This window comes from Oncorhynchus mykiss, chromosome 16, assembly GCF_013265735.2.
Source record: "Oncorhynchus mykiss isolate Arlee chromosome 16, USDA_OmykA_1.1, whole genome shotgun sequence".
NCBI classification, from domain to species: domain Eukaryota; kingdom Metazoa; phylum Chordata; class Actinopteri; order Salmoniformes; family Salmonidae; genus Oncorhynchus; species Oncorhynchus mykiss.
Genome location: NC_048580.1, coordinates 49,762,625 through 49,778,544, shown reverse-complemented (window position 1 = coordinate 49,778,544; position 15,920 = coordinate 49,762,625). Strand labels below are relative to the sequence as shown.

Genomic DNA, 15,920 nt, shown 5'->3' with positions numbered 1-15,920 from the left:
ATGTAACAATGACTCACACAGACCTGACACTTGCATGGAGGTCTCTAAATACTTTACAACAGTGTTCTACTAATCTTCAGATAAAATAACAACAAACACATTTTTACATAAACCTTTTATGTCATTATTGTTATTTGTAACATATATTAATATCATAGACAGAGGTTATAATTAAATGACAACCCACATTTAAAAAAATAATATCTCAATGCCTCATTTTTATACTCATGTTCTGTGCACTGACATTGCAGTGAACCCATGTTTGACTTTTCAGGACAGTGGAGGGGAGCTGGTAGAGGAGCGTTCAGTTCAGCAGGGTAGCCTACACCACTGGTTCCCAACTCTGGTCCTGGAATAGCAACAACAGCACACATTTGTGTTGTAGCCCGGACAAACATACAGTAACTGATTCAACTCATTGAGGGCCTGATGATAGGTTGACAAGCTAAATCAGGTGTGCTTGTCCGGGACTACAATAAATATGTCTGCTGTTGGAGGTACTGGAGGGCCGGAGTTGGGAACCACTTGCCTACACAACAGTGTTGTTAATTATCTGATACAGACAGTTTAACCGATAGCTATGTGCTGACCAAAAGGACTATGCTCGGTCACGAGGTTTAGTCATGACCTATGACCTTTTGAGGTGGCAAGTTTCATTTTCCAGTGAAGGATGTTGTTCCCATTTCTTCTAATTGCACAACATAAGGGTGGGCTGCAGTTCAAACTAGCTGCTGGAGAAATACAGGCAAAAGTCCTCAATTGTCTACAAAAAATGGCATTGATCCTACAATAAATAGCTTTGCAGTGAGAATCATTGCATTGAGCAGGGCATAAAAAACATAACAAAAAAAAAGATTCAAAAAAAGAAAAAGGGAAATGTGGACAATGAACAAAACTAACATGGGTAACAGTGGATTCACAGAATGTCACACCATATTGACATTTAAAAAGGAAGCAAAGTTGCTCATTCATTTTTATAAGAAAAGAAAAGAAAGAAGTCAATAATGTACATATTTTATAATGACAGTATTGTAAGATAAAATGTTGACTGAACCGGATAATAGTCAGTCAGAAATTGGTGGCTTCTGATGATGCCAGACAGGCCCTTATAGTTAGTGGTGTTCGCACTTTCCAGAGATTATATTCACAGAGCTTTCTGTCCAAATGGAAAAAATAGATTAAGGCCGGGGTTCAATCTGATCGCAATTCCTCCGCAATGCACGTTTTAAAAAGCAATATTCCCGTGTTCACAGAGACCACATTCACGGTAAACGCTGCATATGTTGGCTCAATCTGAAATTACCTTAAATGGTGCATGGTCCAAATCTGCGACTGGATTGAATCCCAGCCTATGTATATTGCTGCTTCTCTTCCCACCTGTCAGTGGGCTTATTTTGACCCTGGATAATTGATCTATTTACCTGTCTGGGCAGCAAATCATGTCTAAGCATGCCACAGACAAGTTGCCCTGAACCTGCAGAGAATACTGATGGGGACAAGACTGTTGTTTCTTTCGCCAGTTGTTTGACAATGTCTACATTGTTATCATAAACCATGTCAGAAATGTGTAAAAATGTGGTAATCAAGAGGGTAAACATCACATGGGAAGGATGTGTCAGTTCCAAAGACATTTGCAACATTGAAATTCATAGCTGAGATTTCAAACATATTACAAGAAAAAGGAAGTTCTATGAGTCAATGGGGCGGCAGGGCAGCCTAGTGGTTAGAGTGTTGGGCTAGTAACCGAAAGGTTGCAAGTTCAAATCCCCGAGCCGACAAATCTGTCGTTCTGCCCCTGAACAGGCAGTTAACCCACTGTTCCTGGGCCGTCATTGAAAATAAGAATTTGTTCTTAACTGACTTGCCTAGTTAAATAAAGGTAAAATAAAAATGATGTCCGACGCATAGTCATTCAGTTAAAGCAGTAGCTGATAAAGAAGTGGTTGTTCAAGTAGTATTATCAGATGAATGGATACCCTTTAAGCTAACCACAGTTCACCAGGTGTTCATTTTTCATGGTATTTCAGCTAGAACATTCCAGATACAGTAGCTCTTTAAAAACAAAAGTGGCTTTCCAGTGCTTGTCAACTAGAGGTCTTAGTTACTGTATCTGTTATCACAAGCGTTTTTAATTCAAACCTTCTTCATGCCAGGATGGTCAGCTTGACTGCACTCCATCATCACTCCTCAGAGATCCACAGGACGGTCACAGCAGGCTGCACCATCAATCTGACTGGATGAAACCATCAGGAAGAAAATGAATCCCATAATAAGTTAAATGACTACATTGCACATCTATGCCCCGTACATGGCAATGAAAAGTACTGTATTTGGTTTCAACTCACCCGTTGAATCCACAGGTTAAACTTCTGTTGATTTTCCTATAACAACCACTTCTTTGCCCTGTGAAGAAAGTACTGGCCGTCGGTTTTCTTTGATATTCAAAGAGATTAATTATACAAAATGTAACTAAATTCATACATTTGAAAATGTGCAGTGTAATTTTTATGAAGGTTTACAATTAGATCCAATTACTGGCTTGATCACATCATTTCACCACACCTTTTGCAGGCTCTGAGGAGCAGCCAGCACGGGTGGTTTGGGAGAGATGGAGGGCTTCTTCCTGATGGTAGCAGGTGAGCTGTTCTTTCTGAGGCTGGGTGCTGCTGTTCTCTGGCTGACATGGGACTGGGAACTCTGGGACGTGACAGATGACGAGTCCTCCATCTCTCCACCAATAGCAAAGAGGCAGCTGCGTTCCGAGCTTATGAACACACTGGTACTCTCACCTGACGAATCTGTGCAGCCCACTAGAATATCAACAGAAAGGTATGTAGATATGGCATCACTCAGGTTTAGACACATGCTTGCACATCGAGTGACTTGCAAAAGTATTCTTCCCCTTGGTGTTTTTCCTATTTTGTTGTATTACAACCTGTAATTTAAATATATTTTTATTTGGATTTCATGTAATGGACATACACAAAATAGTTAAAATTGATGAAGTGAAATAATTTAAAAAAAAATGTTTTAAAAAATACAAATAAAAACGGAAACAGAAAACTGGTGAGTGAATATGTATTCACCCCCTTTGCTATGAAGCCCCTAAATAAGATCTGGTGCAACCAATTACCTTCAGAAGTCACATCATTTGTTAAATAAAGTCCACCTGTGTCCAATCTAAGTGTCACATGATCTCAGTATATACACACTTGTTCTGAAAAGCCCAGTGTCTGCAACGCCACTAAGTAAGGGGCACCACCAAGCAAGTGGCACCATGAAGATCAAGGAGCTTTCCAAACAGGCCAGGGACAAAGTTGTGGAGAAGTACAGATCAGGGTTGGCTTATAACAAAATATCTGATACTTTGAACATCCCACGGAGCACCATTAAATCCATGATAAAAAAAATGGCTTTTCGGAAGAGTGGACAGAAGATAAAGTCATTGCTTAAAGAAAAAAATAAGCATACATGTTTGGTGTTTGCCAAAAGGCATGTAGGAGACTCCCCAAACATATGGAAGAAGGTACTCTGGTCAGATGAGACTAAAATTGAGCTTTTTGGCCATCAAGGAAAATGCTATGTCTGGCGCAAACCCAACACTTCTCATCATCCCGAGAACACCATGTTTTTCATCAGCAGGGACTTGGAAAATTGAAGGAATGATGGATTGCGCTAAATACAGGGAAATTCTTGAGGGAAACCTGTTTCAGTCTTCCAGAGATTTGAGACTGGGACAGAGGTTCACCTTCCAGCAGCACAATGGCCCTAAGCATACTGCTAAAGAAGCACTCGAGTGGTTTAAGGGGAAACATTTAAATGTATTGGAATGGCCTAGTCAAAGCCCAGACCTCAATCCAATTGAGAATCTGTGGTATGACTTAAGGATTGCTGTACACAAGCAGAACCCATCCAACTTGAAGGAGCTGGAGTAGTGATGCCTTGAAGAATGGGCAAAAATCCCAGTGGCTAGATGTGCCAAGCTTATAGAGACATAACCCAAGAGACTTGCAACTATAATTTACTTTGGGGGGGGGGGTGAATAGTTATGCACTCTCAAGTTTTCAATTGTTTTGTCTTATTTCTTAAAATATTTTGCATCTTCAAAGTGGTAGGCATGTTGTGTAAATCAAATGATACAAACCTTAATTCCAGGTTATAAGGCAACAAAATAGGGAAAATTCCAAGGTGGGTGAATACTTTCGCAAGCCACTGTATCAAGAGTAAAGTACTGTATGTCTGTTAGTTTTAGTCTGTAGTCATCATGTACCATCCAAGAACAAGAAAACTCACTGAGATGAAGGTTTTGTTTCTGGTGATTATGATGATTACTTAGGTCCTCTTCAGTCACAGTCGCCGGGAAAGAATGAACAATATGACTGGCCTCCCCACCTTGTGTCTGGTTGCCAGGGTAACCAACCGGAGGTAAAGAACCTCGCCCAGAGGAGGAAGATGAGTGGCTGCAGGAGGTAGAGGCACTACTGCCTGAACCAATGGAGTTGGGCCGGAGATATTCAATATCTGTTTGTAGACAAGACGGCACCGGGGCTGACAAAGGAAAGAGACAATTCAGTCAGTGAGACCATTATGCATTTCTGTTGTTAGTTCATGGGTATGGGACTTGGCTGTGGACTTTATACAGTACCTCTTCCTAGCAGGACACAGTTGACAGCCCTGTCACAGATTGCTGCCTCACTAGGCTGGATGTCCATGAAAGGTTTCCTCCCCATCCCATTGAACACCCTCTCCTGCATCCGCAGGTCTACAACACACCAAACACACTCTAAAACATTTGACCAAAACATCAATAAGATGTATTTGTTCACAACTGCACCCCCCAAAGAAAATATATCAATAATTACAGACACAGAGGTCGGCTTGAGGAACAAACAAATAAAGTCTATGACTTAAAAATCACATTTGAAGTAGACAGTTGATAAAAACCCATGTATAGCGATTGACAGGGCATATACAGAATGGAGGATTAACCTCTGCTGTAGGCAGCTTGTTCCCAGAGAATCTGCTCCAGGTCTCTGGTCCAAGACCTCTTCACCTCTGCCCTGTCAGCCTTCAGAGTGTACGTGTCCTGGGACTTCCTCCTACGGATCCAGATCTCAAAACACAGACCACTCTCTCCAGAGTTATGTGTCATCCCGATATCAGACGTCTAGACAGAAACAGAAGTGAAAGAAAGACTAAAGAAAGAAAGACTAAATAAACATGGCTTTCTGTTAGCAATTTCAACATAAGGGCTGGATGATTTGGTATTTGTTTCGCAAACATAAAGGCCGGTAAGATTATTTTTGTTGAACAATGAAAACAACACAAAATATTTATTCTGAAAATGGGGTCCTTTACAGTTGTTCATGTAAAAAATGTCTTTATATTGTATACACACTTTGAAAGAATGTTTGTAGATGTACACATCATTGCCCACATCTGTCTTCTTGGTCTTGCTGAAGAGAATGAGATCCTGGAAGAGGAAGATATGGCGGAAGCACTTCTTCTTTCTGAAGAACACGATGAACTCATCCTGGCGAATCAGCTGGCCCTGCTCCTTCAGATTCACCTGGAGGGGGAGGAGTGGAGAGAAAGACATCCATGTTTTTCCTGAAAATCCTTGATACTGTTTACACAGTAATAGGCAATAATTTTCTCTTTATAGCCCACATTTCCCTCACATTTAGACAGCTGTTCATAAGTTACACATTATTTTGGAGGTTGTGATGATTTGGTTGGTAAACTTACGTCACAGTCCTGGATGGCGTCCATGGTGAGGAGGTCGTTGCCATGACGCATCTGGAAGCGGATCACATCGGCTGCAGCCTGGAGCTCTTCCCTGTCCCTGTCTCTCTGAGGCCCACATACCCCCAGCATGTCCTGCAGCAGCAGGCTGTACTTACTGATCCTCTGGATGGGCCTCAGCAGGTAGGAGGACAGGTCCATTTGGTCCCCCAGCTCCTGCTGCTTCCTCTGGAGTGGGAGGAGATGGCATAGAGAATTGGTCACCGGAGGGATGGAGAGAGCATTGATGGGAATTGACCATTGATCTTTGACATTGAGCATTGATGGGAGTGCCTCACCTTGAAGATGTCATGGCGATGGTGAAGGATTAAGGCATCTGACTGAGGCTTGTTCTTACTGTAGAGAGCATAAAGGCCTAAACTTTCTCTCTGCATATAGGGGGGGAGAGTTGACAGTCACAACAGGAATATTCAAGGTATCAACTTCAGTAGCAAATTCAACAAATCAACAGAGTTATAGAACTCAAGCTTAACATGTAGAAAATGTGAATTAAGAGACACGAGCAGGTGAACTGTAACTCACGTGTCTCAGAAAGCAACGAGCCACTCCTAAGGGTTCTGTCTGACAGGCCTCCAGCTCCCTGAGGAAGAAATGGCCGTGGAAGTCATACAGCTTCTCCAGGTTTCCAAATATCACTCCACGTTTGCCCCGCAGGTCCTGGGGCACGTCAGTCCTCTCCAGTAGGGGGAGGTAATGCATCAGGATGTAGCCCAGGGAACGCACATACTCCCTTTCTGTTAACAGCAGCTCCTCCATGATCCTCTGCAGCTTCCTACAGAGATATAAAGTTACACCAACAACACAGTCAAACACAAGCTCTCATGTTCAGTCCTCTGAAAAAATAATACATGTCTGTAATGTACCTGTGCCACGTCAGTGCAAGCTTAGAGACAGAAAAAGCAAAAAAGGATAAAAATATATTGAGTCGTTCTAAGGTGAAGGTCTTGCTCAATTAGTAACTCACATAACACTGCCAGCGTTCTCCTCTGGACTTGCCAGAGATGTTGTTCCCTCACACCTTCTCACTGATGAGCTAGTATTCCTTGAAGAGGCCTTCTCTGCTCCCTCTTGGCCACTACAGGACTCTGCTGAGCAGAAGCTACCATGCCGTGAGATCTGAAACTTCTGAGCAGCCTGCAGGATCCGGCAGGAGGGTTGCCCGTGGGAGCAGGACGGTGTTTGGACCCGAGCCTCAGACTGACTGGACATGGCGGTTGCACACGAGTCCTCACTCATGGACCGGCCCAGGCCCCCGCGTTTCCACGGGAACCACTCACAGCCCACCGTCTGTGAGTCTGCAAGGGTGGCGGCCTCTCTTCTCCTCCCTCGACAGGCCTCTCTCCTGCTGGGCTCCCTCTCCACTCTCCTAATGGATTTGATACGTGGAGAAGCCAGCACGGTGGTGGCCTTTGACCCTTTACAAGGTCTGTTATTCTGAGGCTTGAAGTTGATATTACAGCAAGTCACAGAGTTGTTCCTGCTCTCCAAGATCCCATGATACCTTTCCACCATAGAGCCTGTTGGGGGATTGTACCAGTGTGGTGGACCAGGTCTGGGCAGTAACAGAGCTCTATCATGATGAGTCACTGTCTGAGCTGTGGCCTGATCCTCACCATGTCTATGTTGTTCATACCAGGAGCCTGTGTTCCACAAGGCCCTCTCCACATCCTGTAGTCTCTCCTCCAGTTGCTGCCTGACCTCCTGACACTTGAGCCAGGCTACATTCCACACCCGCATGCCCCTGGAGCCCCTCAGAGCACACGCCTGGGCCTTCACCTCCTGGAAGCGATCTGGGGAGAACTGGACAAAGCTCTCCTGGTACATCTGGAGTGTAGAGATATCATCCGTCTCTGGGTGTCTGCCAACCTGTTCCTGGCCCAGGTATTCTCTGCAGTCTTTGGCCAGTTCAGTAGCCTGGAAGAAAGAGGCAGAATACCTATTCAAAAACCTGAAAGAGGCATTGAGAGGCGATAGTCATTTAAGCTTCATTACTTTTTCCTATATTCCTACAACATGTCAACATCAATATGATATGCTATAAATGAGATGTAAACAGCAATTGTGGAAAAATCCAACCCACCAACCTGCTCACAGAAGCTGCAAACAGAGACCATAGTCTCCAGCTCACTGGAGCACCTCTCTGCCCGTGAGAGGGAGTCAGCCAGGCCAGACTTGAAAGTGCACACCATGGTCCTGAACACCTCAGTCTCAGGGTATGGAGATGGGCCCTGGATCTTCTCTGCCTCTGTCACCAAGACCATAGCCTGGTGCTTCTGCTCCTAAAAGATAGTAACAGACAAATTAAACCATTCCCCCTTGTCCAAGAAGATTCCAATGAAACAAGTGTGAAACAGTGTCAACACCTTGCCGTGGTGTGGTGGAGAGAGAATGAATGGAGAAAGCCGGACTTACATTGGCTTCAGAGAGGAATGCTCTGAAACTCTGGAGAGTATGTGCAACCTTTTCTCTGGAGTCCTCCACCGATTCTGCTTCCAGCAACCGCCGTTCCCCTTCGGCATCAAACCATTCCCTGATCTACATGAGGAGGAGGATTATAAAAATGTTATACCCCAAAACATGGCGTAGTCATATAGTCAGTTAGTTCTCATCATGCAATATCGTTCTTACAAGAACAGCACCTGGATGAACCTTACATAACAGGTATACAGTATGTACTGTATATGAGGAGACTCTGAATGTACCTTAGAGAAGTGGCCCTCCATTTCTCTGAGTTGGAGTAGGTATTCAAGGTGCTCCAGGGACATGTTGGATCTTTGCACCAGCATGTGGGCTTGCTCCTCTACATGGTTGTACATATAGGTCACAGAGTCTACAGCATCACTGTACAGAGAGGTCAGAGGTTAAGGGAATAATACATTGATAATCTTGTGAAGGAGCCTCTCAATTGGCCCAGCCATACTAAACAGTGATAGGTAGTGGTCTCCCGAGTGGTGCAGCGGTCTAAGACACTGCATCTCAGTGCAAGAGGTGTCATTACAGTCCCTGGTTCGAATCCAGGCTGTATCACATCCGGTAGTGATTGGGAGTCCCATAGGGCGGCACACAATTGGCCCAGCGTCGTCCGGGTTTGGCCGGGGTAGGCCGTCATTGTAAATAAGAAGTAGTTCTTAACTGACTTGCCTAATTAAATAAAGGTTCAATTAAAATAAAATGTATACCTGTAATCCTCACAGTGAGAGTATCTGAGGTCACTCTCCCTCCTCAGCCTGGCCAGCATGGCTCCGCCCTCCCTTTGCAGAGCGACCAACCGGCTGTCCTCCAGAACATCCTTCATCAGCGTTCTCTGTTCTAGAATACACCTCTGTACATCCTGACACACATGGAGAGAAGGGTTTCAGGATAAACCAACATGTTTTCAGTAATACAGTGTCGTCAAGGTTAAATTCATTACCTGCACTTTGTCAATCTTACGACCTCCCTCTAGTTTTCTGATGGCCTTCAGTAGCAAACCTGAAGCCTCCTGGAGATCTGACATGAAGGGATGAAGTTTCTGAAAGACAAATGTACTGTTCATCAGACATCAAAGCAAAACAACAAACAAGAGTTCTCTAGTGTCTGTCTATTGCTCTAACTGTCCCACCTGATGGAGCTGCAGCAGGTCCTGGTGGCTGTAGGACAGGGTGTCCTCTAGGGGTCTAACTGATGGAGCTGCAGCCAGTCCTGGTGGCTGTAGGACAGGGTGTCCTCTAGGGGCCTACCTGATGGAGCTGCAGTCAGTCCTGGTGGCTGTAGGACAGGGTGTCCTCTAGGGGTCTAACTGATGGAGCTGCAGCCAGTCCTGGTGGCTGTAGGACAGGGTGTCTTCTAGGGGCCTACCTGATGGAGCTGCAGTCAGTCCTGGTGGCTGTAGGACAGGGTGTCCTCTAGGGGTCTAACTGATGGAGCTGCAGTCAGTCCTGGTGGCTGTAGGACAGGGTGTCCTCTAGGGGCCTACCTGATGGAGCTGCAGTCAGTCCTGGTGGCTGTAGGGCAGGGTGCCCTCTAGGGTCTACCTGATAGAGCTGCAGTCAGTCCTGGTGGCTGTAGGACAGGGTGTCCTCTAGGGGTCTACCTGATGGAGCTGCAGTCAGTCCTGGTGGCTGTAGGACAGGGTGTCCTCTAAGGGCCTACCTGATGGAGCTGCAGTCAGTCCTGGTGGCTGTAGGACAGGGTGTCCTCTAGGGGCCTACATGGTGGAGCTGCAGTCAGTCCTGGTGGCTGTAGGACAGGGTGTCCTCTAGGGGTCTACCTGATGGAGCTGCAGTCAGTCCTGGTGGCTGTAGGACAGGGTGTCCTCTAGGGGTCTACCTGATGGAGCTGCAGTCAGTCCTGGTGGCTGTAGGTCAGGGTGTCCTCTAGGGGTCTACCTGATGGAGCTGCAGTCAGTCCTGGTGGCTGTAGGTCAGGGTGTCCTCTAGGCGTCTAACTGATGGAGCTGCAGTCAGTCCTGGTGGCTGTAGGACAGGGTGTCCTCTAGGGGTCTACCTGATGGAGCTGCAGCCAGTCCTGGTGGCTGTAGGGCAGGGTGTCCTCTAGGGGCCTACCTGATGGAGCTGCAGCCAGTCCTGGTGGCTGTAGGGCAGGGTGTCCTCTAGGGGCCTACCTGATGGAGCTGCAGCCAGTCCTGGTGGCTGTAGGGCAGGGTGCCCTCTAGGCCGTAGGTCAACTGGCTCCCCTCCACCAGCTTGTGCAACGCCTTCAGTGATGTCACTACATCAATCTGTCAGTGACAGTCAGTGACATCAGACAGCAATTCTCCCAGAATACATTACAGTAACTGTTCATGAAATGATAAGCCTGATGGAAATCATTAGAGGAAACACTTGATTCAGATCTGACCTGTTGTCCAGGACATTTCTCTGGGCGATGGCTGCTCTCTTTCTCCACCAGGATAAGGACACTGTGTACTGCATGGGGAATTTGCTCCTGTAACATTCTCAAAATATGAGACCTCACAACAATAAATAGTTATCAGTAAATGCATTATCCTATACCTGTAGCAGTGGAGGCTGCTAAAGGGAGGATGGCTCATAATAATGGGTGGAACAGAGGGATGGAATGGGATCAAACCATGTGTTTGATGTATTTGATACCATTCCACCCATTCCGCTCCAGCCATTACCATGAGCCTGTCCTCCCCAATTAAGGTGCCACCAACCTCCTGTGACCTGCAGGTAAAGCTGAGCACAAGTCAGGGGAGTGAAGAAAATAATAAACAGAGGGAAAAGTTTAGTTGAGTTCAGTATAATATTTAGCAAGTTGCTATCCTCTTGATGTGATTTTGTGTAGTGCAGATCCCAATATGACCAGGAAGATGTCAACTCTTTCTTACCTGAAGCATCAGCAAGGCCTTATTGAACTGTGATGGGGGTGGATTCTGCCGAGCATCAATAACTAGTGTCAGTCCAAGTTCTCTTAGTTCTCTCCTAGAAAATATGAAGATGAAAACAATGAATTAATTTTTATTTTATATTTTATTTAACCTTTTTTTAACCAGGTAAAACCCATTGAGGTTAAAAACCTCTGTAGCCTGAACCACAATGCACAATGCATATATACCTGATTACAGAGTGCAGGTAGAGCAGCAGTTTGCAGAGTTCCAGACTAGACACTGAAGGAGATCTCCATCCTTCCTGGTCTCCATACACCTCAACCACCAACCGACCTGTCCTGTCTCTGCCACCTAAATATGGGAGAGGGGAACATGAGGATCTTTCACTGAACAGAGATGTCATCCACCTCTGTCTCTAAGGCAAACCATGTAAGGGGGTTTCCATACCAGTAAGACATGCTATTCCCATCTGGAGGGGATGAGTGCTAGGTTCCTCTGTGTCTGGTGCCTGGACCTTAGACCTGGAAACAGCATAGTGACCCGGAGGCTGCTGGGTTGTCTCAGGGAGAGGGGCCGGTGGAGGGGTCTGTTGTCCGTTTCTAACAGGCATGGAGGGTTGGCGAGCCTGGGAGACATCTTTAGAGAGGAAGGATGATACAGAGGGATGTAATAAATCAAATTAAAGTTTATTTGTCACGTGCCGAATACAACAGGTGTAGACTTTACAGTGAAATGCCTACTTACAAGCCCTTAACCAACAATGCAGTTTTAAGAAAAATAAGTGTTATAAAGAAAACATTTTCATCCAGTACGAGGTGAGTAATCGCTGTCCTGATTTCCAGAAGCAATTTTCTGCCGTAAGATACGGTAGCAGAAACATTATGTACAAAATAAGTTTCGAATAACGCGAAAAAACCACATAATAGCACTTAAGAACCTGTAAAACGGCAGCCTTCTCCTCCGGTGCCATTCATTTTTTAATCAATTGTGTTTAAAACAAATCACCTTTATATATTACAGAATAAGAAACATATTTCATGCTGTAGATCTCTTACCTTTGGGCAGTCTCCGCCTGTTCATCTTTGGGGAAACCAGTCCAAAAGCTGTGGCGTTTTTACATTGCACTACATGTAAACTGGGAATCTTCTCTGCAGACGAGACAATATCCCTCCTAATTTTTCTTCCTTGTATCACTACTTCACACTTCTCTGATGTGTCCACAACAGTGGTCGACAGAGAAGAGGGACATCTCCCATCGTTCTCTATAGTGTCACTCAGGCCTTGTAAAATTCCACTGGATATAGTGTTACTTTCTCCAGACTTCCTACAGGTAACAGTGCTAACAGGGGGAATCTGGTCATGATGTCCTGGGTCTGGATGGCAGCACTGCTGGGAGACACCAGGACATAGTTCTTTGCCCTCTAGTCCCAGCCTCCCCTCACATGGACTAGCCTCCTCCAGAACCGCCAGTGTATTCAGTGTATTGTCTCTCTCAAAGGTAACAGGGTTCTGCAGCGCTGAATGGTAAGACTCCCTGTACCGGCACCTGAGCTCCTGTGCTTTGGACACCTGGCCCATTCTCCTCCTCATGCAAGGGGTGCAGGGGGGCTCCTCGGAGGACCGGATGGTCCGGCCGCAGTGTAACTGTTCCCTGAGGTGCTGGTTGGGGGCCAGGGCTTGGGCCAAGGACAGGGGCAGGGCTGGAGCCAGAGGGACACCAGGCCTGTTAAGTGGAACAGGCCTAGACATGAGCTCTCTGGGATATTTGTAACTGTGAGCCCCACTGAGGAGCAATGCTTCTTTCTTGTTAGTGAACTCCACCAAGTCCACGTATTCCCCCTCAACCTCAGAGGTGTTGTTGCTGCGGCTGTCCCATGTGTTGGGAGACACCCAGCCTATGGGCTTAGCCATAGGCCCATCCTGATCCACCTTAACCAGCCGGGAGCAATTACTGTCCACCAGACGCAGCGACACCGCAATGCCATGTTTAGCAGGAGAGATCCTAGTCTCCACAGAGTACACAGGTGCAGGGTGAGGCAGGACCAATGAGGGCCCGGGCCCTGCCACTACCTCCTGTTGAACAGCAGCCGGAGAAAGAGATGATGAGGCCATAGTTCTGGGTTTATCCACAAACTCAGGGAGAGTCACCTGCGCCCATGGCACCTTCACCATGCCCTGGTCTGTGGAGAGGACACAGTGGCTAAGTGGAGTACCGTGGCGGCCTTGGTTGAGCTCCCCTAGCCAGTCCTCAGAGAAGATGCAGGGGTAGGAGGTCTCAGGGATGGGTGTCTCCTCCACCTCCACCACCTGGCCCTGTCCGTCCTCCAGCAGGCTCCGGACCACGATGCGGGCGGCCTGCTCAGAGAAGGGAGCAACCTGCAAGTAGAAGTCCCCGGGGCACAGAAATAGGGGGTTGATCGGGGCCAGCTGGATCACCACTTTCTCATGCAGACACAGAGGCCAGCCCTCACAGCAGAACACCACATCAGAGTACTGGGCCTGACGGGAGAAAATGACAGACATTTCTTTACCATTTAATTTGTCTTTACAATTAGCAGTACAAGACAGAGAGAAGTTGAAGGCAGTTGCAATCTTTGTAATTGACCTAACTTTGTTTTGCATAGGTGGTCGTTATTGGAGCCTGTAGGTGTGTATGGTAAACTGTTGCAGTATGTATTTTTTTGTATAGCTGTGCATCTGTGTTGATGAGTATAGCTCTGAGGTTGTTGACTCACACAGGCAGCCTGCTGAACACTCTCAAGGATGTGTTTGGCCGGGATGAGGAAGTCCAGTAGACACTGGAGGGCATCTCCACGGAAACGTTCCTCTATTACCTGGAAGAGCTGGCTCAGGACAGTGGGGGCTGTGGCCTCAAATGGGGGAAAGAGGGCTGAGAGAGTGTTCTGGATGGACCCGTCCAGAGACTCAGGGTTCTATTAACATAAGAAACAGCACAAACAAAAATGTAAATATTCAACAACAACAAAGACAATGACCAAGAAAAGCTCAAGATAAAGATTAGATACAGGCAGGAGTTTTTTTTCTTTCCCACATACAGTACCTTCAGAAAGTATTCATAGCCCTTGACTTATGCACATTGTGTTGTGTTACAGCCTGAATTCAAAATTGATAAAAAATCTCTAACCCATCTACACACAATACACCATAATGACAAAGTGGAAACCTGTTTTCATACAATTTTGCAATGTCTCATTTAGTATTCACACCCTTGGGTCAATACTTTGTAGACGCACCTTTGGCAGCGAGTAAAGCTGCGAGTCTCCTTCCACACCTGGATTGTGAAACATTTGCCCATTATTCTTTTCAAAAATCTTCAAGCTCTGTCAAATGGATTGTAGACCATTTTTAGGTCTTGTCATAGATTTTCCAGTAGATTTCAGTTAAAACTGTAACTCGGCCACTCAGGAACATTCACTGTCTTCTTGGTAAGCAACTCCAGTGTCAATTTGGCATTGTGTTTTAGGTTATTGTCATGCCGAAATGAGAATTCATCTGCCAGTGTCTTGTGGAAAGCAGACTGAACCAGGTTTTCCTCTAGGATTCTGCCTGTACTTAGCTCCATTCGGTTTATTTTTTATCCTGAAAAACTCACCATTTCTTAATGATTACAAGCATACCCATAACATGATGCAGTCACCACTATGCTTGAAAATATGAGGAATGGTACACAGTAATGTGTTGTATTGGATTTGCCCCAAACATAGCACTTTATATTATGGACAAAAATTGAATTTTTTTGCCACATTTTTTTCAGTATTCCTTTAGTGCCTTGTTGCAAACAGGATGCATGTTTTGGAATATTAAATTCTGTATAGGCTTTCTTCTTTTCACTATGTCAATTAGGTTAATATTATGGAGTAACTACAATGTTGTTGATCTATGCTCTCATATTCTCATATCACAGCCATTAAACTCTGTTTTAACTGTTTTGAAGTAACTATTGGCCTCGTGGTGAAATCCCTGAGTGGTTTCCTTCATCTCTGGCAACTGAGTTAGGAAGGACGCCTGTATATTTGATGTAACTGGGTGTATTGATACACCATCCAAAGTGTAGTTAATAACTTCACCATGCTCAAAGGGATTTGTCAGCTTTTTTTTTTACCCATAGGTGCCCTTCTTTTCTAGGCGTTGGAAAACCTCCCTGGTCTTTGTGGTTGAATCTGTGTTTGGAATTCTCTAGTCAACTGAGGGGCCTTTAGATAATTGTATGTGTGGGGTACAGAAATCAGGTAGTCATTCAAAAATCCTGTTCAACACTATTATTGCACGCAGAGCGAGTCCATTATGTGACTTGTTAAGCACATTTTTACTTGTGAACTTATTTAGGCTTGCCATAACAAATAGTTTGAATACGTATAGACTCAACACATTTCAGCTTTTCATTTTTTATAAATTTGTAAAAATGTGTAAAAACATAATTCCACTTTGACATTATGGGGTGTTGTGTGTAGGTCAGTGACACATTTTAAATTCAGGCTGTAACACAACAAAATGTGGGAAAAGTCAAGGGGTGTGAATACTTTCTGATGACTACGGTGTCATATATCGCTGATTTGAACATCTAAAAGCAGCACTGCATCCCTTAAGGTCATAAAATACACAGTCACCATTGTCTGCTATCCTCTGATCCTGGCATCCTTCAGTATTTTTCCAATAAGATGTCACACCCCACCTTTTTTTTGTTCTTTTTCTTTTCTTTTTTTTGTTCTTTTGTTCTTCATACAGCACAATCCAATAAACGTTCACCAGAGACAGATGTTGA

General features: G+C 45.3%; 1 protein-coding gene across 3 annotated transcripts in view; it reads right to left on the bottom strand.

The window, feature by feature from the left end:
• Positions 1 to 110: 110 nt before the first annotated feature.
• The window catches only part of si:dkey-65j6.2 (uncharacterized protein KIAA1755), a 33,389-nt gene continuing 17,579 nt past the window's right edge, over positions 111 to 15,920 (bottom strand). For 2 of the 3 annotated variants that reach the window (XM_036947156.1, XM_036947153.1), the window contains exons 2-24: positions 13,873 to 14,070; positions 12,193 to 13,636; positions 11,585 to 11,773; positions 11,365 to 11,488; positions 11,138 to 11,231; positions 10,645 to 10,731; positions 10,409 to 10,525; positions 9,218 to 9,316; positions 8,985 to 9,136; positions 8,508 to 8,646; positions 8,218 to 8,340; positions 7,890 to 8,084; positions 6,770 to 7,719; positions 6,328 to 6,577; positions 6,084 to 6,173; positions 5,749 to 5,973; positions 5,399 to 5,569; positions 4,990 to 5,167; positions 4,646 to 4,762; positions 4,294 to 4,548; positions 2,563 to 2,810; positions 2,346 to 2,403; positions 111 to 2,233 (exon numbers count right to left, since the gene is read on the bottom strand). In XM_036947156.1, the coding sequence (XP_036803051.1) occupies positions 2,362 to 2,403; positions 2,563 to 2,810; positions 4,294 to 4,548; positions 4,646 to 4,762; positions 4,990 to 5,167; positions 5,399 to 5,569; positions 5,749 to 5,973; positions 6,084 to 6,173; positions 6,328 to 6,577; positions 6,770 to 7,719; positions 7,890 to 8,084; positions 8,218 to 8,340; positions 8,508 to 8,646; positions 8,985 to 9,136; positions 9,218 to 9,316; positions 10,409 to 10,525; positions 10,645 to 10,731; positions 11,138 to 11,231; positions 11,365 to 11,488; positions 11,585 to 11,773; positions 12,193 to 13,309 (4,962 nt within the window). In that variant the 5' untranslated portion in view covers positions 13,310 to 13,636; positions 13,873 to 14,070 and the 3' untranslated portion in view covers positions 111 to 2,233; positions 2,346 to 2,361. The remainder of the gene's footprint in view (positions 2,234 to 2,345; positions 2,404 to 2,562; positions 2,811 to 4,293; positions 4,549 to 4,645; positions 4,763 to 4,989; positions 5,168 to 5,398; positions 5,570 to 5,748; positions 5,974 to 6,083; positions 6,174 to 6,327; positions 6,578 to 6,769; positions 7,720 to 7,889; positions 8,085 to 8,217; positions 8,341 to 8,507; positions 8,647 to 8,984; positions 9,137 to 9,217; positions 9,317 to 10,408; positions 10,526 to 10,644; positions 10,732 to 11,137; positions 11,232 to 11,364; positions 11,489 to 11,584; positions 11,774 to 12,192; positions 13,637 to 13,872; positions 14,071 to 15,920) is intronic. The other variant, XM_036947155.1, reaches the window with a different exon arrangement.